Genomic DNA, 26,836 nt, shown 5'->3' with positions numbered 1-26,836 from the left:
GCCTAGAGCCAGGAGTGGCCCCTGAGCACTGCCGGGTGTGACACAAAAACAAACAAACAAAAAGGATCTAAGCTGCCACATGCTAGCTAAGTGCTGCCTAGCAGTACTATCTTTTTAGCCCAGTGATTTTGTTTTATTTTGGTTTGCTCTTGGTTAGGGAATCACACCTGGTGGTGCTCAGTTGTGCTCTGTGTTCTGTGTTCAGGGATAGTCTTGGCCGTGCTCAGGTATCAATCCCTGGTCAGCAAGGCAAGTGCCTACCTCCTGTGCTCCCTCTCGATTCCCAACCCATGATTTATTTTTTACTAGTCTCTCTGTACCCTTCTTTCTGCTTTATCTTATCTTCTTGCACATCCATGCGCTCAGAAATCGCTTCTGGCTTGAAGGGCCATATGGAAAGCCAGGAAATCGAACCACAGTCTGTTCTAGGCTAGCATGCCTTGCCGCTTGCACCTTTGCTCTGGACTGCATATTCTTTTTCCTTGGATTTTTATCCTTCTAATGGAATCTGATCACACGGGAGTTTTCATTTTTCCTAAGTATTATTTCTTTCATCTCTTCTACTTCAGTCATTACTGAAATTTTAATCTTTTTTTCTCTATAAAATTGAACTATTTTATTATGCTTTCCTTGGGAATTTTTTTTATTCGTTGCATTTTTTCATACCCAGCATTTCTGTTTGCAAGGTTTGTGTGTGTGTGTGTGTGTGTGTGTGTGTGTGTGTGTGTGTGTGGTTTTGGGGTCACACCCGGCAGTGCTCAGGGGTTATTCCTGGTTCCAGGCTCAGAAATTGCTCCTGGCAGGCACGGGAGACCATATGGGACGCCGGGATTTGAACCGATGACCTTCTGCATGAAAAGCAAATGCCTTACCTCCATGCTATCTCTCCAGACCCTGCAAGTTTTATGTACATACAAACACGCACATGCATATAGGTCTGTCTCTGATGAGGAACTTCTACTCCTGCCTTTTCTTTGTTAGTGAAAACAATAATGAGTTTCATTCCAAGGGAATGTTTTGACATCTTATTGATTTTATTTCCATGAGTCATTTTATTTTTTGAAAGATTTTTGGATTTGGAGCCACACTCGGTGTTACTTCCAGCTCAGTGTCTGGGTGGTCTCTTTCAGCGGTGCTTGGGAGATCATACGATAACAGGCATTGAATCTAGTGCTCTTGCATCCAAAGCATGCATTCTAGTTCATTTAGTCATCTCCCTGGCCCCTGTAGCTATTTTAAATTCATTATTTAGGACCAGAGTGATAGTTCCATGGATAGACACTTGCCTTGCATATGGCCAAACGAAATTTAATCCCTAACAGATAGTCTTCAAGCACTTCCAGGAGCAATCCTTGAGTGCAGAGCCATGAGTAAGTCCTGTGGCTCTAAAATTAAAAACAAAAAGAGGAATTAATTCTGGCCAGTGTGATATTACAATGGATAAAAAAATTACCTTGCACATAGCTCATATGGTTCCTGGAGTCCATCAGGAGTAATTCCTGAATATAGAAACAGGTGTAGCCCATGAACAAGGTCAGGGTGACCCAAAAAACAATCAAAAAAGGAATACATTTACCAGTTATTAGATTCTCCTTTTTTGTGTAATAAGGATTGATTTAAAAAGTGAGGTTTTTTTTATTTATTCAGCCACAGGATTTAATGTTTTACATTTTGTTGTTTTGTTTTGTTTTGTTTTCGCAGCAGGAGTTGACTAGTCTGACTGTAGTTTTGGAGTTGGCTATAGTTTTGTTCTTCAGGACTCCAGGTATATGGTATATGATATATATGGTATATATATATATGGTACCAATTAGTCAGAGCTTCCATTCTTTCTGTCAGCATAGAGGGAGAGGTAGGAGGCAAACATTTCTGTTTGGGGCAGGAGCAATTGTACAACGGGTAAGACACTTGTCTTGCACACAACCAAAAGGATTGAATCTCGGGATCCCATATGGTTCCCCAAACACCACCAGGAGTTATTCCTAAATACAGAGCCAGGAATAAACCCTGAACATCACCATGTGTGCCTCCAAAACAAAAACCAACAACAAAACATATTTCTGTCTCCTCTTCCCTTGGACAAGGCCTTGCCACTCTGAACACATTCTATGGTTCCATATCTCTGCTTTAGGAATATGTGTGGGTGTAGTGGCATCAAAGTCTGTGGATTTCCAAGGAGAACAAAGAAGACTTATCTACCCCTAAGCTACTAAAATCACTGCCTCTCAGTATCTGCTCGCCATTACCACCTTCAGCAGGTCATAAGGATCTTTCTGTGCTCTGTGAAGGAACTCCCTGGAGTCCTAGAGATCTGGGTATCACTATGTCTTGGCCCTTGCTCTGCTTGTTTCACAAACTTTGCCACACAGCCCAGGACCAGCCCTGAGCTGCAGCACCAACTCTGATCTCAGCTCTCTTCTTCAGGAAGCTGCCTGGCATCTTTCCCTGCTCAGTGATGGAGATGAGTGGAATCCGAGGCACTTAGAAACCCATAAAGTTCAGACCTCTCTCTGCTAGATTTGCAATCTGTGCCTGACCTCTGGTCCCTATTCCACTGTGATTGGCTTCATGTTTCACAATTTCCTAGCACCATTATCATCTGTTTTTATAATGATTTTTTCCTTATTTATTTACTTTTAGGTTTGGGGGGCCACACCTGGCAGTGCTCAGGGCTGACACCCGGCCCTGTTTGTGTTCAGGGATTACTTTTGGTGGGCTTAGGAGATCATATGGGATCAAATCTAGTTTGGTCACAAACAAGGCAAGCACCCTGCCTGCTGTACTATCTCTCTGGCACTTTGTCCTTTTTTTATTGTAAAATTCCCGAACACTCATTTTAGTATGTGTCTAAATAATAGCACATCTAATAAACATTGTCATACAAAAAAGGAAATAATTTCTAATAATTATTTCTAAATAGTTTCCAGTAATTTTATCATGTCAAATACTGAGTGCATTTAAAACAATAAAAATCCAAATAGAGGGGCTGGAAAGATAGCACAGCAGTAGGAAATTTGCCTTGCAAGCAGCCTATCCAGGACGGAGGATGCCCCAGCATCCCATATGCCTGCCAAGGGCGATTTCTGAGCACAGAGCCAGGAATAACCCCTAAGCACCACCAAGTGTGACCCAAATAACAAACAAACCAAAAAAAAAAAAATCCAAATAGAGCCTATTTCTGTGATTGGTTGATATTGGTCTTTTAAATTTGGGTTTTTTTTTGTTTCTGTTCTGGTTTGTTTGTTTGGTGTACAGATTTTTTTCCCTCAGATTTTATTTGTTAGAAAACTCTGTGGTTTGTCTAAGAATATTTCTTATTTCTGAATGTGCTGAATAAATTCTCTGAGAGTTGATTAAGTTTTGTTTGTTTTGGTCGTTCTTCTTGGTCCACACCTAGTGTGCTCTCAGCTCTGTGCTTGCGGATGGTTCCTTGTGGTGCCCAGAGATCTTACAAATCTCCAGCATGAGTACTTCAGTCCACTGAGCTACTTTTGGCCCCAGGATTCTGAAAACAGACTACAAGCATTGTTTTTATTTATTCTGTTATATTTAATTAAATAAATATATTTGTGGAAGGGGAATAGAGAAAGAAACTGTATTATGTTTTTTGTTTATTTGTTTTGTTTTTGTTTTTGGGCCACACCTGGTAACGTTCAGGGGTTACTCCTGGCTATGTGCTCAGAAATTGTTTCTGGCTCGGGGGACCATATGGGACGTCAGGGATCCTGGGCAGCAGCGTGCAAGGCAAATGCCCTACCACTGTGCTATCGCTTTGGTCCCTGTATTATGATTTTTATTTTGATTGGGGGGGGAATGGGAAGAGGGACACCTGGGAGAACTTAGGAGAACTCCTGGCTCTGTGCTCCTAAGGATCCAGGGATTCTCCTGGAGAGGCTTGGGAGACCATATGGGGATCGAACCTAGGTTGTGTATGTATGAGGTAAGTGTTTCTCTGGTCCCAGAAACCCCATTATTGAACAACTTTGTAAATCACAAAGTCTGAATAATAAAATGAAATAAATTGCACTTACATTATTCTTGAGATATATTTTACATAGTTTCCCAGATAACCCCTCTATCTGGTAAATTCCCTGTTGTGATTTCCCCCCCCCCCCCACCCAGATTTTATTTCCCAAGGGTTCAGACAAGAAAAATAGAAAGAAAAACAGAAGTAGGAGTTAGGTAGGAATGGCTAGGAAGGAAAGGGAACTTGGGAAATTCATTCCCACAAACATCCCCTAGAGGGCAACATTTACCTTAATTTCCCCCATATACATTTAAAATGGCATCAACTGAGTTTTCTTGTTTTTTAACAAGTTGAACCTCATTGCTGACTTTGGCCTCTCTCATTTCTATAAGTCATGGTCACATCTTGTCTCTTGTTAATTTGGTCTCTGAGGAGGACTTGGGTCCCTGATATTGTTTTCATCTGATCCCATTTCCAAACTCTAGCCAGCAGGAGGCGATATTGCATAAATAAAGGGCAGGCAGAAAGGGGGAAAAAAATTAAGCGAAATTGTTAATAAAAGGAAGTTTCATAAGGAAAGGGCCATTAATTTAAGAAGGCAAGGGACAAGCAGACATTTCTAATTCGTATCCAGCTCACGACCCAAGGTCAGAACTACGTAAAAGACACAGCACAAAGGAGGCATTCAGCTGCGCGCGAGACTAAGTCGGGGGAAAGGCGAGTCCAGTCTCCTTGGGGTTTTCGGTGCAGATTCAGGGGGCACTTGCACGTGTGTGCAAGGCACACAAGGCGACCAGGCAGCAGCGGAGCAGCGGACACTGGGCGGGTTTGCTGCTTGGAGCCAAGAGAGCTCTGAAGGCAATATCTGAACTCACACACCCCTAATCAGCTTCATCAAATCTCAGGTCTTCAACACCCCCCATTCCGGATCCTCAAACCCAGCCCTGGTGGGAGAGCCGTTGTTTGCCCAAGGCAGCATCTTGGTGGTTAGAGCCCTTGCAATTACTCATCTTTGCATTCCTTTGTTATATATATATATATATATATATATATATATATATATATATATATATATATATATATATATATATATATATATATACCTAGTCTCTCGCACCTTCAACCAAAGGATCCACTTGACAGTAACTTGTAGAGAAATAAAGAATTCAAGACCCTTTCCCCCACTTCCTTTGCAAATGAAAAGAGCCATCAGCATAAGCCGAGGCTAGGAGAGAGCTCAAAGGGTTAGATGCACGCTTTGCTTGCCAGATCCCAGGTTCCATTCAGCACCACAGGTTCCCCCAGCACTGGGTGTAAAGTAGGGGGCGAGTGTGCTAAGGAGCTGTGAGGAGAGACTCCAGGACGTTGGGAGTAGCCCCGGAAACTACCTAGTGTGACGCCGCCACCCCCAGTTTAAATATGTAAGGAAGCTTAGAACTGGATCTATCGATCCTTTCTCTTGGTATTTCTTTGAGTCCTATGACGCTCCTGACAGGCTCCGAGATGACCATTAGGGATGCCAGGGATCGAACCCGGGTCGGCCCGTGCAAGGCAAATGCCCTACCCACTGTGCTATCGTTCTGGGGCCCCCAAGTATTTGCATCTTTTCAATGGCCCAGAGCTCTATTAAACCTTCAGTTGGCCTCAATGTTTTCAAGCATCAGTGCAATCTTGATTGTAATTTTACCCTTTTCCCAGAAAATTGGATTAGTGTATCCACCCAGCCACTCCGCTTCCTGTCTCAGGCTGCTTTCTCCGGCTTTACAGAGAATCCTTGTCTTTCTGGAACTGTCATTTTGTGGGGAGTGAGGTTTGCCATACTTCTTGCATATAGTCCTCGATGTTAGAAACGTCCCCCCACCCCAGTTCTTGCCAGCAGTAGAACTACCCAAGAAAGACAAAAATCCTTTATCAGATAGCACGTTAAAAAAAAAAAATCATTCTTTGGAACCTTGGGTGCAACGTAAAGAAATTCTGGCAAGTTTGGGGAGGCAGCAAGCAAGAGGAGTTGCACCAAACAAAACACCCCTTGAGTTTTTCATCTTGGAAACTAGGAGGAGCTTGGCAGAAAGTCAAGAAAACGGTGGCATTCCTTCCCCCCAATCCGTAGTCCACCCTAGTAGCCAGGACCTGCGCTGGACTAAAGTGCTGGCCTTGGAGCTCAGTTGCAAAGGTCGGTCTTTATCAAAGAGGGCTTTGCAAACGACCCCAAGTCTGTTCCAAGAGATGGAGGGGGGGCCCCGCAAGGGTGGCTTTTACCTAATCTGTCTTTGAATCATCAGACCCCTCGATTCCCCCACCTCCCAGCTTGCTAGCTAACTCTTGGGGCTCGGCCTCTCTTCCCCAGCCCCACCATCCATCCATCCATCCATCCAACCAACCATCCAACCCAGCGGCTCCGCCCGGCTCGGGGCTCGCGGCCTCCAGCCCCGCCTCCGTCCCCGTAGGGTTTTCACCCGCGGCCGAGTAAAAAATCTGCATAGAGACCGCCCCCCTGAGAGCTGATTGGTTAAGCCCCTCCCCGCCGCGGCCGCTGATTGGCGAGACACCCTGGGGCTCATTTGCATGTCGGCGGCCGCCGGGTATCCAGCTGTGCGGGCGGCGCGCGCACGCCAGAAGTTTGCAGAGCGCTTGCTTGCCGGCTGGTCCTGGACTCGAGCGGGCGCCTCCTGCTTCTCGGCCTGCCCTGTTCTCCCGGGATCCCAGCTCGGAGAAGGACCGACAGATCTGCTTTGCAGGGAGCAGAGGTGGATCAGAGGAGAGCGGAGAGGAGATCCGCTTCCCTGACAGCTCCTTTCCGAGCTGGGACGCTCGGGGACTCCGGCTCCCGGCAAATCCTCCTGCTGCGTCCAGCCAGTTCTTCTTCCTGCGGCCGCCGGGCGGGCGATGCAGCCTCCGAGCTCCGCGGCGCCTAGAGAAAGAAAGGCTCCAGGGAGAGCCTAGACTAGAGCTTTGATTTCTTTCCACTTGCAGAAGGAAAGAAAGCATGGAGCTTTAAGCGATCCTCGCGCGGAGAGGCCGCTCCCGGGCAGGCAGGGGACGCTCCCCATGGCCGGGACGTACAGCTCCACGCTCAAGACGCTGGAGGACTTGACCTTGGACTCCGGCTATGGGGCGGGAGACTCGTGTCGCTCGCTCAGCCTGTCGTCCTCCAAGTCCAACTCGCAGGCTCTCAACTCCTCGGCGCAGCAGCATCGCGGGGCGGCCTGGTGGTGCTACTCGGGCTCCATGAATAGTCGCCACAACAGCTGGGATACGGTGAACACGGTGCTGCCCGAGGACCCCGAAGTGGCCGAGCTCTTCTCGCGCTGCCCGCGCCTCCCCGAGCTGGAGGAATCGCCCTGGACCGAGGGGGACGTGGCCCGGGTGCTTCGCAAAGGCTCCGGCGGCCGGCGAGCCCCCGCTTTCTCGGTGGAGGCCGTCCGGAGGCTGGCGGGGCTGCTCCGCCGTGCCCTGATCCGCGTGGCCCGCGAGGCGCAGCGCCTGAGCGTGCTGCACGCCAAATGCACCCGCTTCGAGGTGCAGAGCGCCGTGCGCCTGGTGCACAGCTGGGCGCTGGCCGAGAGCTGCGCGCTGGCCGCCGTCAAGGCGCTGTCGCTCTACAGCATGAGCGCCGGGGACGGCCTGCGCCGGGGCAAGTCGGCGCGTTGCGGCCTCACCTTCTCCGTGGGCCGCTTTTTCCGCTGGATGGTGGACACCCGCATCTCCGTGCGCATCCACGAGTACGCGGCCATCTCGCTCACCGCCTGCCTGGAGAACTTGGTGGAGGAGATCCGCGCCCGGGTGCTCGCCAGCCAGAGCCCCGACGGCGGAGGGGCGGCTGTCGTGGAACGCGAGGTGTCGGCCGAAGCCCTGGAAATGGTCATCAATAACGATGCGGAGCTATGGGGCGTGCTGCAACCCTACGAGCATCTCATCTGCGGCAAGAACGCCAATGGTGAGTGCGCTCTGGGCTCTGAGCCTAGAAGATCTAAACGGGTTCAAGAGAGAGAGAGAGAGAGAGAGAGAGAGCCCGTCTGGATCTGCTCTGCTGGCCCCCGGGATGGGTGTAGGGGGTTGAGGACGTAGGGGTGTGAGTTGACTTTTGGGCCAGGCTGGCGGGTCTTCCAGGATCTGGGAGAAAGTTGTTTGGTCTGCTGGTGGAGTTGCTACAATGGCAACACATGTCAGAGAGTGCTTGCTCATCTGACTTTTGGAGAATTAAGTCTGGTTGGTGTGCGATCCTGATGGGACCTGCCTGGCATTGCCACTTTGCGGTGTCTCTTCGTCGATGGAATCTCTTAATCAAGTCATTCTGCCTTTTTCCTTGCTCCATTGAGTCTACAAGTTGCTCCGTTTCCCCATCACTGTAGCCGTGAGCAGAAGCTCCACCACTCTCAGAAACTTGGTACTTGGAAGTACTGGGATGCTTGGGAGGAAGGAAGGCGGGAATGGGAACCTGGTGCCATAGGCTGTGCTGGATGCTTCATGGCCTCTCCAGGAAGGTGGAGAGGTTGTGTGTGTGTTGTGTGTGTGTGGTGTGTGTGTGTGTGTGTGTGTGTGTGTGTGTGTGTGTGTGTGTGTGTGTGTGTGTAGGGGTGTCTTACTCCTGGCTCTGCACTCAGAAATTTTCCCCCCCACCACCCCGACTGACTGGGAGACCCAATGGGATGCCGGGAATCGAACCAAGTCCCTCCCGGGTCGGCTGCATGCAAGACAAATGCCCCACCGCTGTACTATCTCTCCGGCTCCAAAGGGATGTCTTTTAGCTCTACATGCCCCAGAATAGAAGAACTTGATCATATTCCCGGTTTCCTCTCTAGAGAGAACCACATTATTGACTCCCAGGGTCTGACCTTACAAGCTGTCACCTATCAAATGAGCAACTGATGAAAAGCCCTGAGTTACATGTGTTATATGCAGAGCCCTGTGAGACATTTTAAAAGTCAGGACCAGCAAACCGCTGAAGAGGAAGAGTAGCAGCATGAGGGGGTGGGGCAGTGAACCCCCGTGTCAAATCCGGGAAAGGAACCATGGAGTAGTTGCATTTCTCTGAAAGATGACATGGCTCCAGTGCAGAGGTGACAGGCAGTATCTGACCTTCTTCTTGCTAAGGTTAAAGGGTAACATCCGTTCTACAGTGTCGCCTGCCAGACTCCCATTCCAGGAGTCAGAAACCCATGCATTATTTAGAGCAGTATTATGGCTTGACAACCTAGCAGTCTGATGGGAAGGCTAGTTGGGGGAAGGCTTTCAGGGGCAGATGAGTAGCTATGGAAGAGGTCACATGGATTCTGAAAGAGAATAAAGGGAGGCAAATTTAAATACAGTTTAACATAATCATAAAATTGCCCATGAAAATGTGTCGGTATATTCTCTTTTTTTGTTTTGTTTTTGTTTTTGAGTCATACCCAGCAACGCTCAGGAGTCACTCCTGGCTCTGCACTCAGAAATCTCCCCTGGCAGGCATGGGGGACCATATATGGGATGCCGGGATTCGAACCACCATCCTTCTGCATGCAAGGCAAATGCCCTACCTCTATGTTATCTCCCTGGCCAGCCCTGTCGGTATATTCTTAGTGCTTTCCATATTAGCCTACAAAACCCCAGCAGTACCATTAGCTAAATTATCTATAGAATTATGTTCATTATACAGACTGGAAGTCAAAGAGTTAAATAATTTGCCCCGGGTCACACAGATATTAAGTGAAAAATTTGCAAAGCCCTAGAGTTGAAGATAGGTTGTCTCCAGGGTTCAAGCTTTCAGCCACTAGAGAGGGAACAGCTTTGTGTTTATTAGTCTGTTATCCCAGGAGACCATTTGACACTTTGGGTCTCCTATTGAAGAGTGTCTGGGGTACCTTCATAGCCCACTTGAACAGTTATTGACTTCATTTTTTAACTTCAGGCACTTTCCAAGTTGATGCTTGAGATGCCTTTTCTCTTAGAGTTGAGGTTTGTCCAGAATCTCAGCTGATGATGTCACTGGTGATAATTGAGCTCTGAGACATTAACACACTGGGGACACCAGTTCCAGGAGAGGAAGTGGAGGGTGGGGGTGAGGGGTTCCACCCACTGGGGAGAGCCCAGGGCAAAAGTTTTGTACTTTAGGCAGAGGGGAGACCTTGATTAAGAATGAAAACCCCTGAGAAAAGAGATGGAGCTCCTAACTCCACAACCTGGGCCACAGCAAAGATGCCCATCAAAAATGCCCTTTGCCTAGACTTACTCCCTGGCACCTTCAGAAACTTTCTTTTTGTTGTTGTTGTTGTTTTGTTTTGTTTTGTTTTGGGGGCACACCTGGCAGTGCTCAGGGGTTACTCCTGGCTGTCTGCTCAGAAATAGCTCCTGGCAGGCACGGGGGACCATATGGGACACTGGGATTTGAACCAACCACCTTTGGTCCTGAATCGGCTGCTTGCAAGGCAAACGCCGCTGTGCTATCTCTCCGGGCCCAAACTTCTTTTTTCTAAGTGTTAATTGAGGCAAGTGGAAATGCAAAGGGGCCAGAAATTGCTAGAAAACAGGTGTCTTCCAAAGGGCCACTTTTTATTTAAGATTTTCACTCCTGGCTACTGTCTTCATTAAACCATTTCCCCATCAATTGACCACCCTCCTTACCCCCTTGCCTAAAAGCAGTTCTCTTAAGTCATGCCAATATGCAGCCTGCTGGCTCTGTGAAAGATAGCTCTGCCCAGTGCAGAGTGCTGGCACGCTCTGGGCACTCCCTGCTCTCTAGGGACCTTTAATTGGGGGGGGGGGGTGGCATTTATGGACACTTAGTACCTTGCCTGCTCATTTTTTATACATGAAATCCTGGGGCTGGCTCTGTAAACAATAACTAGGCTGATTTATTAAGTCTCTTTAGACAAAGCAAAATGAATGTTTAGGAAAGGAGCAATGAATTACTTATGCCAGAAAGCTGCCTTCAGAGGAGCGCTCAGGGTAGAAATAAAGAGGTCCAGATCTTTGTTATCCCTAAATAACCCCAAGGTTTGTGCTGGCTTCCCATTTGCAAGGGCCAAAGACCAACCAGGGCTGAAGACCAAACTAAGAGGGATTGAGGGGATGGCCACACTGGGGAAGAGGGGAGAGTCTGGTTTCTGTTCTTGTCCTGCTGGTCTTCCTTAAATTATATATTTATTGTTGTAATGCTGGCTAATTATACAGCAGGGGCACATACATTAGACTCAGCTATATAGGGCTCTTAAACTTTTAATGTCTTCTTCCAACCAGGAATTTAAGGGCCCCCATCCATCTCTCCCCATCCATTACTCAGAATGCTGAGCAGATAGGACTTTGCTCAGCCGGAGATGGATGATAAAAGTTCTGTAGTGTTTACAAAACAGCTTCTCAGCTTGCTAGAGCAGCCAAAGTTCTCTATGGCTTTGCGCCCTGGGTATTGATGTCTGTGTCCCCAGGACAATGTCACTCGAGAGGTTGTATCTCTGAAACTTCCATGGGGGAGAGAGGAACCACTGCAGTCGAGTAACATTTCCGAACCAGGAATGGGGCAGCAACAGAAAGCTCTTCCTCCCACTTCACCCCTAACCCCATCCTTCGATTTAAATTTAAATCACTTCTTAGTTTCTTTTTTTTTGTTTGTTTTTGTTTTTGTTTTTGGGCCACACCTGTTTGGTGCTCAGGGGTTACTCCTGGCTATGCACTCAGAAATTGCCCCTGGCTTGGGGGGACCACATGGGACACCGGGGGATCGAACCACTGTCTGTCCTACTCTAGTGCTTGCAAGGCAGACACCTCACCTCCAGCACCACCTTCCTGGCCCCACTTCTTAGTTTCTTCTTGGCCTTTTTTTGGGGGGGGGAGTTGGGTCACACCCAGCAGTGCTCAGGGGTTCCTCCTGGCTCTATGCTCAGAAATAGCTCCTGGCAGGCTCGAGGGACCATATGGGATGCTGGGATTTGAATCACTGTTCTGCATGCAAGACAAATGCCTTACCTCCATGCTATCTCCATGCTATCCGGCCACCTCTTCTTAGCCATTTCTATCATGAAGCATTCAAGAAAGCCTGTTCTGTTGGGGACCAGCCACTTCAGTGCTGAGACTGAGTTAAATGGTAGGATTTGGGGGAGATTATTCTTCCTCCCTAACAGTCAGCAAGTTGGATACATCCTATTGTGAGGGTCTACTCACATCATAGTGAAGAATGAAGATACTGAAGTCACGGGTTTGAAAAACATCTCTGCTATTTATATCAGTGACCTGAGCAGATTTCTTCACCTTTCTAAGCCTCAGTTTTGTCATTTGTCAAATGGGGGCTAATAACAGTGCCTGAATCCCAAGGTTGGCATACGGACAAGTCATGCCAATGAGATCATAGATAGAAAGATTGTTTAGCACATAGTAAATGCTCAATAAAGAGGACCCATTCGTCAACAAATATTTGTTGTGCACCCCTGCTCAGCATTGTTAAAAATGCTGCCAGGGAGTCAGAGAGATGATTCAGCGGGCTGGAGTAACGCTCTTTATACAGGAGGCCTAGGTCTATCCATAGCTCCCCATGGTCCCACAGATACCTAGAGGAGTAACCACTGAGCACTGCTAGGTATGGCCCCAAAACAAAAACTAAGTGCTACAGATTAAGTATTGAAGGGAAAGATAGCCTCATGAAAACAAAATCTAATAAACAAACAAAATCTAATAAAGAGATGCTCTATTTTTTTTTTTACTTTTGAGGTTTTATTTTTTTTTGTTCTTGTTTTTTTGTTTGTTTGTTTTTTGTTTATATGGTTTTTGGGTCACACCCCGGCAGTGCTCAGGGGTTACTCCTGGCTCTATGCTTAGAAATTGCTCCTAAAAAATGGCCCAGGGGACCATATGGGATGCCGGGATTTGAACCACCAACCTTCTGCATGTAAGGCAAATGCCTTACCTCCATGCTATCTCTCTGGCCCATTTTATTTTTTTTTTTATAAATAAATTCTTTTTTTTTCTTTTTTAAGAGGTAGGAAAGGGGAGGGGAGGGGAGGGGGGAAGAAGAGAGGAGAGGAGGAGAAGAGGGGAGGAAGAAGAAGGAGGAAGAAGAGGAGGGGAGCATAAATAAATTCTTCAATTCAATCACCTTGAGATAAACAGTTAAAAATTATTCACAATTGAGTTTCAGTCGAGTTTCAGTCATATAATGTACAATACCTGTCACCAGGGCACATTTTCTACCACCAATGCCCCCTCTGACCCTCCCCTGTGCCCTTTCTTCTGCCTGACTCTTCTCTTTCTCTCTCTCTTAAAGATGCACTTAGAGTATGTGTTCATTTAAAAAAGAGAAGGTAGTAGCTGGAGAGATAGAATGGAGGTAAGGCGTTTGCCTTTCATGCAGAAGGTCATTGATTCGAACCCCGGCATCCCATATGGTCCCCCTGCCTGCCAGGAGCAATTTCTGAGCATGAAGCCAGGAGTAACCCCTGAGCTGCCGGGTGTGACCCAAAAACCACAAAGAGAGAGGAGAGAGAGAGAGAGAGAGAGAGAGAGAGAGAGAGAGAGAGAGAGAGAGAGAGAGAGAGAGAGAGAGAGAGAGAGAAGGTAATTGGATAGTAACAGGCTCATTTATTTATTTTTGGTTCATTATTGTGCTTATTTGGGGTGGGGATCCAGGGAAAGATTTTCCTATTTGAGGCACATATTCTACCAAGATGAGGGACATTTAAATGATAGCTAAGGAGCTAGAGAGATAGTACTTCGGTAAAATGGCTTGCTCTTGCATGCAGCTGTCCTGGGTTTTATTCAAAGCACCCTAGATGGTTCACCCCCCATACACTGCCAGGAGTGATTCCTGAGAGCAAAGTCAGGAGTAAGTTCTGAGCACAGCCAGCTATGATCCAAAACTCAAAATAAAGAAACAACTATGGGGAGCCTCTCGAAATTTCATTAGTAATGGGCAATTATATCAGTTCTATTGTTTTCTAAGGATGTCTGGGCACAAAACAGTGACTGATGACTTTTCTGAATCATTTATTTAATCTGGCCAGGCGAGGCAAGCCTTGTCTGCTATGAAGTAAGAGGCTTATTTCCACAGTGGGACGGAAACTCTCAGAGATGTCTGATTCTTTCAGCCAGGGGATTAAAGAGTGGATTTTCACTGAGATAAACAACTAAAGGAGCAAGGGTTAATTGAACTACTAGTTGCTGCTTAACAGGTTTACATTCCTGGCTACTCAGAGGAGGAGGACATCTCTTTAATCTTCCTTCATACCTTGAAGCTGGTAAAGTAGAAACCAAGCAAGATCTGGAAATGAAAACTCCCTCCTGCTCTTGAATTGCTAAGAAACAGCAACCTAGAGCTGGAAAGATAGTACAGTGGGTAGAGCACTTACCTTGCACACAGCCGACCCAGATTCAATAACCAGCATCCCATATGGTGCTGTGGACGTGTTGTGTCTCAGCAATTCTCATGGGTCATAGTCCTTCCACGAGAGGAAAACGGGTACACGAACGGACGAATATGAAATAATGATACCACATGCAGTATATGTGGGGTCAACACATTTCTGGCAGGACAAATTTAATCTTCAGGCAAGGGAGTATATAAAGGGTAAAGAAAGAATCATATCATAAAAGGAATGCCAACATTTGTTTCTTTCAAAGTACAGGAACTATCAATGCACATTGTTTGATTTTAAAACAAATACACATAGCTTTAGGTGGTGTGTAACCTAAGAATAGAGTAGGTTTCAGTTAGGAGTCAGAGGATAAAAGGAAGGCTAATTTCTTACATATCAAAGTAGTTTCTGGCCCTAGTTGTCATTACTGATGTAAATTAAGGGACAGCAGGAACCCTGGTTTTCTTCCTAATAACAAATATCCTTAACCTGAGGGAAATAGTAGTCTAGCTAGGGGCTAAGACCCACTTCCTATGATCTTGTAATAGAAAGAGATAAAACTTAAGAAAGGGGTACAGAATTATACCTAGTACAATAGCCTAAGTAAAATAGCCTAATTCTACACTGGCCAAACCTGTTTATAAGCAGGTATTCAAAGTGACAGGGAAAGTCCCTGAGGCAAAATCATTTTGCTGTGGTGCTCAAAGGCAAGGAAAGAAGACCATTGTCTCCAGAAGATGCTATGTTTTGACTTGGTCTTGGAAGTAAATAGGCTGACAGAAAGAGAGGTTAGACTTTGAGTTGCAAATATTCTTAGCCAGCAGGGAACTTCTAGCAGCTTTGTTTGGTACTGAAATTTCTTTAGACTGCAAGGCCAAATTTCTGTAGTATGCAAAGGAGACAAAATCAAATAAAAGGAAAAGAGAAATATAATGTCACAGCCAAGTCAGAAATATAGCCAGTAATCCACGCAGGGGTTATAATTGACTTCTCCATCGAGCCTTCTGGCTGAAATATTTCTTGGAAGAAAAATTACGCACTGCACCCGGAAAACCAAAAGACACATCTTGAGTGTGTCTCCCTTGATAATGGAGACATGCATGTTACGTGCAGTGACTATATGGTCTCCAGAGCCTACCAGGAGTACTTCCTGAGTGCAGAGCTAAGAGTAACCCTTGAGCACTGCTGAATGTGTCTCAAAATAAAAAGGGAGGGGAAAATGGAGGGAGGGGAGCAAGGTGGAGTTGTTTCTTGCTCAGCTTCATCTGGTTTCCAGTCCCTCTTCCCCACCCTCTCTACTGGAATAACCACCTCTCCTCTGTTTCTAAGGCTGCCCAGAGCAGTATCTTGAGTCACTTCTTTTTTTTTTTTTTTTTTTTGGTTTTTGGGCCACACCCTGTGACTCTCAGGGGTTACTCCTGGCTATGCGCTCAGAAGTTGCTCCTGGCTTCTTGGGGGACCATATGGGATGCCGGGGGATCGAACCGCGGTCTGTCCTAGGCTAGCGCAGGCAAGGCAGGCACCTTACCTCCAGCGCCACCGCCCGGCCCCTTGAGTCACTTCTTGCTCACATCTGTCTCTGCTGTCAATTTGTATGCTTCCAGGCATCTATGTCTCTGTACCTTATTTGCTCACCACTTCTATCTGTCAGGGACATGATGGATCTCATGCACCAATTGATGAATTCTAGAATTTAACTTAAATTTCTGACACCTTAGACGAACCTGCCTTGGTTTCTACAATGGCAGATAACATCTAAAAGTTCTGGATGAAGAGAGGTAGTATTTAAGGGTTACCCAAACCTTGGGGACATCTGTCAACCTTTGACACTTTCATTTCTATAAGGGTTCCCAAGCTTGCATGGGACAGACTTTGGGGTATGGGATTCCTGTATTGATCATCCTCCAGAGCAGGGATTCTGGACACAAATATAATTGGCAACAGATAAATTCATAAGAGAATTGAGCTGAAAGGTGGGGAGAACATTTCCCTTAAGAATATCAATATATATATATATATATATATGGGCCCGGAGAGATAGCACAGCGGCGTTTGCCTTGCAAGCAGCCCGATCCAGGACCAAAGGTAGTTGGTTCGAATCCTGGTGACCCATATGGTCCCCCGTGCCTGCCAGGAGCTATTTCTGAGCAGACAGCCAGGAGTAACCCCTGAGCACTGCTGGGTGTGGCCCCCCCCAAAAAAAAGAATATCAATATAGGGGCCAGAGATATCAAATAGTGAGGTTTCATCTCCAATATCTATATAGTCAATAAGTGAGTAACCCTGAGCACAGAACCAGAAGTGAGCCCCAGGCACAGCTGAACTTGTTCCTCTCAAAAAAACAAAAACAAAAACAAAACAAAACAAAGATCAATATTAATCCCCTACTAGCTATCAATTACCTAGAGGACAATCTCTGTGGGTGACAGTTGGTCAGAAGACAGAGTGCCCTGCCTATCTAGTCAGAGGATATTACCAGCCAAGACACCCTCGGGCTGGCCCTTTTCTGACACTCTGTCACTGCCTTTCCTTTGCCAGTGAGGATGGCAGTCAGAAGAGAGATGCTTGAGCTTCTATGGCTGTGATCATAGGCCTGATCTTTGTGTGGTGCCCCAGCACCAATGCCCCTGTAAAAACCCACTGAATGGAATGCCCTGTGGTAGAAGTTTCTTGGCAGCCTCAACTCGAGATCCAGTTCAAAGCCTGTGCCACTCCAGACTCGAGCCTGTACTTTTCCTAGGTGGCCTCATAGAAACAAAAAGGATGAGGGACCTCTCTATGGCCCCCTTCCTACGCGACAAGGGACAAACTAATGGCAGGAGCAGTGTTTCTCTCAGATTCTCTTTTTGAAAGACAGTTGATCCCTTCCAAATGAGGCTGTCACTCTGTGTAAACACTGTCTGCTGACAGTCCACTGTGTCCCCTGAGGTGTCAATGAGCTGAGTGGAAGAAGCTATTACCGTATTTGCCGGCGTATGAGTCGAATGGGTGTATAAGACGACCCCCTAATTTTGCAGTTAAAACATAGGTTTAGGCCTATATTCGCTGTATCAGACAGAACGTTCCTGTGCTGCATGTGCTGCATGTGTTCCTGTGCTCATGTACCACAGTGAGCCAATCACAACAAGCAAAGGTCCAAAGGTTATACTGTAATAGACGTCCTCTCTGACTCTGGCCAATCTGAGCAGGCTTTTTACAGTGTAGATTCCGTACAGAACATTGTCTAATTTGCATGCATCAAAAGCCTGCTTGGATTGGCTGAGTTAGAGAGGCGGTCCGAGCAGCCTGGCAGTGATTAGTGCAGGATTGAGTTGGAAAATTCGTTTTGTGGCAATATTCAGACAATTTTTGTTTAGCGGCATATTGAAACATTTTTCAGGATATACTCGGCGTATAAGATGACCCCCGATTTTCGGTTGACTTTTTTTGTTTCAAAAGTCATCTTATATGCCGGAAAATACGGTACTGCTGCTCCTATAGAGGCAGGAAGTACCCTGACCCAGAGACATCTTTAAGAATGTCAATCCCTCACTGATGAATAAGCTCAACTCAGAGGAAAAACTGCAGACACCTCTAGAGTCCTCATCTCTTGGAAGGGGAGTGAGCTCAGGGATAGGGTCGCCTCATGGAGGGAAAGAACTCCAAGGAATCTGTGTCTAGATCCTTGGTTTAAGGGAGTCAGTGGGCAAAAGTATCTTCTGAAGGAGGTTTTGGGTTTCTTGGAATCCATCTTCATGCCTGGCCGCTGTGAAGTTTCTATGCCTGTTGCACACGACAGAGAGAATGAATTGGGGTTTGCAAGACCAGAAACCCTTCAGCTTGAAAGTCTGAATTGGGTGCTTCTTCAAAGCTGTTTCCTTCACTGTCAAAGGAGGGTTTGGGGAGATAGTACAAAGGATAAGCTCTTGCCTTGCAGGTGCCTTGCCTGCAATCCCTGGCACCACATATATGGTACCCTATTAACTGCTGGATCTTTGAGCATTGAGCCAGGAGTAAGCCCTGAGCACTGCTGATTGTGACCCTTAAAACCAGACCAGTCCCCCATATATTAATAACCTGATAGTTTTGCCACTTGGGTGATATATTTGGAGTCACTGCCTAGTTGGGGGTTGGGGAGACAAACTCAAGAAACAGCCTAAGTTTGTTTGAGAAAAGATACTGACCTCATTTGTCTGCATTGCAAAGAGCACCTGGGAGGTGAGGACAGAGCAGGACTGGCCTTGTCTGTCAGGGAGCTAAGAATTCAGGAGGTTGGGTGGAAATAAAATGACTCCCTGGGTCCAGTTTTACAAAGATCATGTGGTCACTATGTCCCAATTGCAGCAGAGGAACAGCTGAGAGCACTCGCTTCCCCCAAGGAGCACTTTGCAAGGATGGGGCTGCTTCCCATGACTTCTTTATTCCACCCTGCAGTTCTGTCAGAGAACTCTACTGTCCTTCCCTCCACAGTGGGGACCTTAAGCACTGGTGACTGCAGCATTTCAAGGAGAGGAATGTGACCTGACTGGGTAGGTTGGTGGAAGCCAAGGTGGCCTTTGGGGATCTGGCTGTCATGGGGGCTGCGGGTGAGGAGTGTATAGAGGGACATTTCAGAGGGAGAGGACAGTGGGTGCACAGACCCAGAAGCACAGCATGAGTGTCTGAGCCAGCAACAAGCACCCCACTTGGCTGCGAGATTGATGTGCGTATTGAGGAGGAACAGCAGAGCAGTTAACACAGTTCGAAGGGAAACTCTCCCACAGCTTTTATCCAGATGTGAAGGAGCCTGCCAGAGTCAGGAAGAGAGTTTCCCAAAACTTATTTTTATAATTCAGAGATTGAGTCCGTCTGCTCCCCAATGCCTCTTAGCCACAGCCCCAGACCTCCCATTACCCCACCCGGGGACTGAAAGCTTGACCTCAAATCTGCACCCGGTCGCTATGCTCGCCAGCCGGAGGAGTGGAAGGAGCCTCAGATGGAGCGATTTGGGGCTGAGAGAGCTGGAAGAACAAGGCTTCTCTCGTTCCCTGTGGCCTCTCTCTTCTTCTCGTCTGTGGCCTGGAAGAGAGCATTTCAGGCCAGGCCGCTCCCAGTATGGAATGAAGGTCAGGCTGGCAAACTCGTTACATAAGGCCAATGCTTCTTGTTGAAGCAAGAGTCTTCAATGTAGAGGTGTGAGGAGGGCTGGATAACAAGGTCCTAGATAAGAAGGTCCTGGAACTTTCTCTGACTTGCTGTGTTCTACATCTAATTTTAGAGTTTATTATTGGGGAAAATAACAGCTTTAGTGATTTTCTCATTTTTGGTCAAGGAGTTTCCAGACATCAATAATAAAGATTTCTGTTGTGTCAAACACATGTTCTGGCCTTCTCATTCATTGCTACTCAGATTGGACTCCTCAGGGGGCTGGAACCAACCAGGATAAAACATGAATGATAGTCTGATCATATGGTCCTCAGAACAACACCAAGAATATTCCTAAGGACAGAGCGAGAAGTAACCCTTGAGCACTGCCTGGTATGACCCCCCCCCAAAAAAAATAATGGAACATAATCACTAGGGGCCTGAGAGATATTATAGTGTGTAGGGTGCTTGCCTTGAAAGCAACTGACAAGCTTTCGATATCCATATGATCTCCTAAACCCCTCCAGGAGTGACCCCTGAGTGCAGAATCCTGGGTGTAGCCCAAAGAAAAAAGCCAAACAAGCAGAATAAACTAAGTACATAATCACCAACCAAGGTCAAGCTATTTGTGGGCCCAAAACTGGTCTCAGTTCTTTTCATGAGCTAATAATGCTAGTCTTGGTTCTTTTTCTGTCCTCCCTTGCTAGGAGGAACTTTCCTGACATCCAAAAGAACATTTTGTACAAATCTATGATGGCTGTATTTAATTTGATGCCCACTGTTTGCTTTCCAAAAGGGAACTGAGCAGGATCAGGCCTTCAATGGGACAGGTAGATGAACAGAAAATCTGGGCCTGCAAAAAAGGTTAGGGACTGAGGGAGACGATTTAGGCCTCAAGGAGCATGAAGGGTTTTTTTTCATGTCTTAAAAACTAGCCCAAAGCCAAGCTTTTGTTGCAAACCTTTAACCAGGTTTCTAGTCTAGATCTTTCATTTACCCTTTATTTATGTAGTTTTAAGGGGGAAATCACATGTCACACTACTTAGGGGCTATCCCAGCCATATGCTTAGAGGCCACTTCAGTGCCAGGGACCAAACTTGAGCCTCTAGTGTGAAATGCACAGGCTTCAGCCCACTGAGTTCTCTCTCTTCTCTCTCTCTCTCTCTCCTCTCTCTCTCTCTCTCTCTCTCTCTCTCTCTCTCTCTCTCTCTCTCTCCCTCTCCCTCTCTCTCTCTCTCTCCCTCCCTCTCTCTTCCTCTCTCTCTTCCTCTTTCTCTCTCCCTCTCAAGTTCTGAGAGTCTGCATTTGCTGGAAGGCAGGGAGAAGAGCTGCTCATAAACTCTAGCATGACACATGCACCAAGTGAGCCTGTTCACAGTCCAGCCCAGAGAACTCAGGATTGAGATCCAGAATATTCTGGGCTGGAACTTGGCCTCTCTGTGACCTGGAATGAATCACTCGCTCTCCTTAGCTCTTTGTTTCCTGGTTGGTGGTGTGAAGATGTTGGACTGAATTCTCCAAGGACCCTTGCTGTCTCTGATAATGTTTCTGCACCTCACACAGACCCTGTGAAAAATTTCTTAAGTCCTGGCCAGAGTAGTCCTGCACAGTGCTGAGATATAGTGTGTTGGCCTGGACAGAACCAGGTTTGCTGCCTGCCTACCCAAATTAGGGTATTTATAGCTGGGAATAGCAGGGGAAAACTTGAAATCCACTACACCCTTCTTTATACTCTGTGGGACAGTGTAGGCATTGTGAGGAATTTTGAAGGCAGGGCTGTCTAATCCAGCAGGATATTTTTAAAGACTGTGCATTGCAGTTGGCAGGGCTGGGTTTTCAGAGAGGAGGGAAAGTAAGGGTTGCTGAACATGACAGTCTGCCAGGAATTCTGAAACGGGGTTGTAAAGCTTGGAGTTTGGATTCTGAACCTCAAGTATACTTCATAGTCACAGATTTTGAGCAGGCCTTGGGAAGGCTAGAAGGAAAGGCAGGCCCAGGCATCATCCTTCTTCCCACCAACTCCTCAACACTACCCCTACCACTTCCCCCAGGTAAAAGTTTAAAAAATATTCTGGAGTACAGACTTGCTTCGCAAAAACATGAAGCCTGATGCTGGCCTCACAATGCTCTGCAGCTGAATAAATCCAGTTATATGTAGGGACAGAGTTTGGAAGCAAGGTACTTTCAGATGTTCATACATCTGGACCAGCCCAAACCATGCAGGAACACAACTAACAAAGGATTAGATGGATGAAGCTGCTACTGAAATGGCATTGCTCTTACCTATCCAATGGGTGCTTGTAATACACAGTTGACTCTTAAAAAAATGTAGCAGTTGGAGGTAAGGATGCCCCATATGGCTGGAAATCCTCTACTAACTTGATTTCAGTCTTCCTCATCGCCAGCACCACATCCATGATTCAACTAACAAGCATCCAAGGTTGGTTCGATTAATGAAAGCAGATGCCACGATAGTACAAAGTCCACTTCTAAGTGAACCCTTAAAATCTATATCTATGTTACTCAAGACTCGAGACCATTCTAACAGAATTGTTCAATGAGTGAGTGCATTTTCTTTTTTTTTTTTTTTTTTTTTTTTTTTTGGTTTTCGGTCACACCCGGCATTCTCAGGGGTTACTCCTGGCTGTCTGCTCAGAAATAGCTCCTGGCAGGCACGGGGGACCATATGGGACACTGGGATTTGAACCAACCACCTTAGGTCCCGTATCAGCTGCTTGCAAGGCAGACACCACTGTGCTATCTCTCCGGGCCCAATGAGTGCATTTTCTACTATGTTGATCTTTGAGGAGACAGTGTGGCTAGAGGGGGAGGGCTTGGGCCTTAGGAGCAGTAGATAGACTGAGTTAAATTTTGAGTATACCATTTATTTATTCAGCAGATATTTTCTGAGGAATAACTGTGCTCTCAGCTTGACTCCTGGTTTGGGGAATTTGAACAAATGCATGTAGGGGTAGAGGGTGGAGACCCACTAAACAAGGAGGAAAAATAAAGTATGCTGGTTTTTGTTTTGGTTGTGTTTATTTGTTTGGCAGTCACACCCAGCAGTGTTCAGGGCTTACTCATGGCTCTGTGCTCAGGAATTATTCCTAGCAGTGCTCAGGGGAATATATGGTATACATGGTGTGCTTGGAAGGGAAGTATTCTTGCTGTACTATATATTACTTTAACCTCAAAGTTAGGTTTACTGGGGGATGTAACTCACCTAACTCTAGACTCACCTCACTCACCAGTGAGGTGAGTCTAGCTGAAGAAGACAGAGCCTTGAGGAGAAAATTCCTAGAATTCTCTAAAAGAACAGTGTGGCAGGGGTGGGGTGGGATGAGCAGGAAGTGAGGAAATGTGATGGGAAATGTGACTGGACAAGACATGGTACATTGGTCAATTGGGTCTGGTAGGCCATTGTGCAATATAAATCAGTTGGGAGCCTTGAGAGAGTACACAATCTAGAAGGGACCAAAGCTGACATGCAGACCCACATGACCGTATCTGCCATGTTAGAAAAGGAATATGTGGGGCCGGAGAGATAGCATGGAGGTAGGGCATTTGCCTTGCATGCAGAAGGACGGTGGTTCAAATCCCGGCATCCCATATGGTCCCCCTGAGCTGCATGGGGCAATTTCTGAGCATAGAGCCAATAGTAGCCCCTGAGCAATACCAAAAAAAATAAATAAATAAAAGAAAGAAAGAAAAGAAGTGGACTGATCATGTTTGTGTTTCTGGCAGTCTTTTAGGTGAAAGGGGATGATCCCTAGGGTTAGGGCATTGGTAGATATAGTTTGAAGTGAGCAGTGAGCACTGCTGGGGATTTTTCTACAGCTTGGATGTGTGAGGTGTGAGAAAGATGAATGGGACAGCAAGGTCATGGCCTGAACATCTGAACCTAAGGAACAGCCATTGACCCAGTGGAGCAGCTTAGTGTGAACACAGCAGGAATGAGTCCAATTGTTGAATGACTCTAGTTATGCTTGTTTCAAAATTGATGTGTTTGATCTTTGAACAACAGAAGTGTGAACTCTGAGTATTGTATTGTATTTTTTTTTTTTCATTCCTCCTCTTCCTGCTTTTCCTCAGCTGACTCAGTGTAAAAAGGATCAGAAAAGTCCTTTATCCACATAGAATATCCACTCAGGCATGCAAAATATGCCTTATCACATGCCAGACCCAATTTAGGATTTTTGTTTTGTTTTTAGGCCACACCTGGCAGTTCTCAGAAGTTACTCCTAGATCTGCCTTCAGGGGTCATTCTTGAAAGTGTTCAAGAGGTCATACAGGATGCTGGGAATCCAACCCTGGTCAGCTGCATGCAAGGCAAAATGTTCTATCTGCTATACTATCATTTCAGTAACTCAACTTTAAAATTTTTGTATTACTATTTATTTTCTCTGTTTTACTTTGTCATAAGAATAAAGTATAGGGACCAAATTGATAGTACAGCAGGTAGGATGCTTGCCTTATATATGCCTGACCATGTTAGATCCACAGCATTTCATATGGTCCCCTGAGTGTATTTGGAGTGCATTTCTGAGTGCAGAACACTCTGAGCACTGCCAGTTGAGGCCTAAAACAAAACAAAAGAATAAAGTGTAGAGGGATTAGAGATATCTACAGGGACAGGGTGCTTGCCTTGCACAATGCCAATCCCAGTTTGATCCCCAACAATCCATATGGTCTTTTGAGATGGTCAAAGTACAGAGCCAGGAGTAACCCCTAAGCATTGCTAAGTGTGACCCCAAAACCAAAAGTGAAGTATAGAATACAGATGGTACAAAATGTACTCATTAACTTTATGTTATTAGTAGAGGTCTCCCTCCACCCACCCACCAGCAATAGCAGGCTACTGGTATTTGAGTTCTGGAAATATTAAGGTCTGTGTAGGAGTTCCAAATCTATGGTGTAGGATCAGAGTCCTTAACCCCTCCAGTTGTTCCAGGGACAACTTTGTGGAAAGCGATCAAGTCAGGGGTTGGCTTGCTTGAATGCTCCTGGCTGTTTGCTGAAACATTGGCCTGATGGAGGAAAGGCCAGTCCAGCAGGGAGGAGAAGGGTCAGGGTAAAAAGAGCTCATCTCACCCAGAATTCCCAGCTTGATGGCCTTATGAGCCCTTGAATAATTAGTTTTTTATCTTCTTCCCAGGGAGCTAGCACTCTGCAGTGAAGATCATGCAGTCTTATTGTTATCGGTCATTAGCATGGTGTCTCGTTTGGGGCAGGGGTCAGGGGGTTTACCATGACTTTAAATCCATGTCCTTCAGTTTGGGGAACAGGAGATTGTTCTTTTTTTTGTTTTGTTTTTTTTGTTTTTGGGCCACACCCAGCGGTGCTCAGGGATTACTCCTGGCTGTCTGCTCAGAAATAGCTCCTGGCAGGCTCGGGGGACCATATGGGACACCGGGATTCGAACCAACCACCTTTGGTTCTGGATCGGCTGCTTGCAAGGCAAACGCCGCTGTGCTATCTCTCCGGGCCCTGGGAGATTGTTCTGGGGCAACTTCATCTTCCTGAAGTTAAGTCTGGGTCAATTTTTTTGTGTTTGTTGGATCATACCTGGCAGTGCTCAGGGGCTACTCCTGTCTTTATGCTCTGGGGTCACTTCCAGCAGTGCCCAACAGATTTGGGGTCCTAGATCTTGAACCCAGACCTCCAATGCATGCATACTAGCCCTATCTCTCTGTAAAGATAGCTTCACCAATATCTCTGGCCCTGAGTTTAGCTCTTTTACTTCTTCCCTTCCCTTCATTGAGGTGCTTGTGATGATTAGGGTGATGTATGCTTAACTGGTCGTGACAATTGTACCCTTGATCCTGCGGCTAGGGGTGAATGTGGTGGAGGAGAACACACTCTTTCACTGTGGTGCTTAAGCATATCTGGCTACACTCCAGCTGGAAAGTATATTCAGCCATTGGAGCATGCCAGAATCATGCTCAGTGCATGTGGCAGCTCTGGGGAATTGAACTCACAGCTCCATGTTTGCAAGGCAGGCGCCTCAGCCACCAAACCATCAGCCAGAACTCCCTAGGTCAGTCATCATACTTTTCTGCTTCCTAAAATTGTTTTGAGGATGCTGAGCCCGGATTTTACTTGGAGAGCTTTACAATGATAAGAGTTTTGTGTCTGTTTGTCTGTCTTAAGGCCCCAGCCCTGGTAATTCTGATATGAGTGGTCTGGAGTGAGGCCCAGACCATGTGGGCAGAGTTTGGGAGAGTCTGGCCCTCAGACGTTAACTATTCTTAGTGGTAAAAGAATCATTGTCTGGAGAGCTCATTTCTGCCCCACCCAGCACGGTGACTTCACACACACACACACACACACACACACACACACACACACACACACACACACGTCAAGTGAAGCTTGAATTATTCAGTTTGCATGGAGAAAGCAAAGCTCAGTCTCTAAAGAGGGACCCAATCATGTTACTTATCTCACTGGTGAATGGGCAGCATCAATTTCATCTGTAAGAAGAGGAAATGGAGGTACAGAGAGGTTGAGTTTCTTGCTCAAGGTCCCATTGCTAATATACTATCAACCAGCCTGACGTAGTTTAGATTCTGGATCCTTCTCAAAGGATGAATTTTCAAGTCTGATTCTCAGCACCCATTTTTACATAGAACTGGGCCCTAGTGTGTGGTGCTTTGATGGGATCATGTTCCTCTCTTCATTACTTTCCCTACATCCCCTCTACAGAGGAAGAGACTGAGGCTCAGAGAAGTCCAGAGGGCCAAGGGAGTGAATGATTGATTCATCAGGACTCAACACCTAATCCGACGGGCCCCGAAGTCTTCCTTCGCCTTGCCTTGCTCTCTTTTCCTTCCACAGGAGCATAGGCGTAGCCTGGGTGGGGATGCATCGGGCACAGTGATTTCCCGAGCCCAGAAATGAGGGGGGTGGACCAAGACAGCAGAATAGAAAACAGGGCCAAAGCACTCCTCTCTGCTGTGGACAGACTGACTGAGCTTCTCAGTTGCCTGAAAATAGCAGCAGCGCTCAGCGGGGTGGCCAGGCTGCCTGCCCAGGGCTGGCGAGGTGTTTGTTTCTCTGCATGTTTAAAGAGACACCCTTGAAGCACGTGGCTTCTCGTCTGCTGGTGTGAATGAAATCACCTCCAAGAGAGATGGGGTGTTGGTTGCTTAAAATAGTGTCCGAGGAGAGGCCTGAGGCATCTTTGAGCTCTTGGAGACTGTCTCCTCTTGATTTATGGCCCCTTGAGAAAACAGCCTCTTGTTGTCTTTTGGGATTCTTCCTTTCCACTGCCTTTAAGCCCACACGTTATAACAAGCCAGAGGACTTTGTCCTCTGATAAAGTGACCATCTTTTCTTTTCCTTTATTTTTTTTTTTTGTGGTGTTTGTTTTTTGGGTCACACTCAGTGGCACTATGGGGTTACTCTTGTTCTGCGCTCAGAAATTGGTCCTGGCAGGCATGGGGTACCA

General features: G+C 46.5%; 1 protein-coding gene across 1 annotated transcript in view; it reads left to right on the top strand.

The window, feature by feature from the left end:
* Window positions 1-6,948: 6,948 nt before the first annotated feature.
* Window positions 6,949-26,836, top strand: part of ABTB2 (ankyrin repeat and BTB domain containing 2) — a 195,376-nt gene continuing 175,488 nt past the window's right edge. The window contains exon 1 of the mRNA XM_049780080.1: window positions 6,949-7,904. Coding sequence (XP_049636037.1) covers window positions 7,016-7,904 — 889 coding nt within the window. The 5' untranslated portion in view covers window positions 6,949-7,015. The remainder of the gene's footprint in view (window positions 7,905-26,836) is intronic.

Source organism: Suncus etruscus, chromosome 9 (assembly GCF_024139225.1).
Source record: "Suncus etruscus isolate mSunEtr1 chromosome 9, mSunEtr1.pri.cur, whole genome shotgun sequence".
Lineage (NCBI taxonomy): Eukaryota > Metazoa > Chordata > Mammalia > Eulipotyphla > Soricidae > Suncus > Suncus etruscus.
Note: the sequence above shows the minus strand (reverse complement) of the source record. Positions and strands in the feature narration are given on the sequence as shown.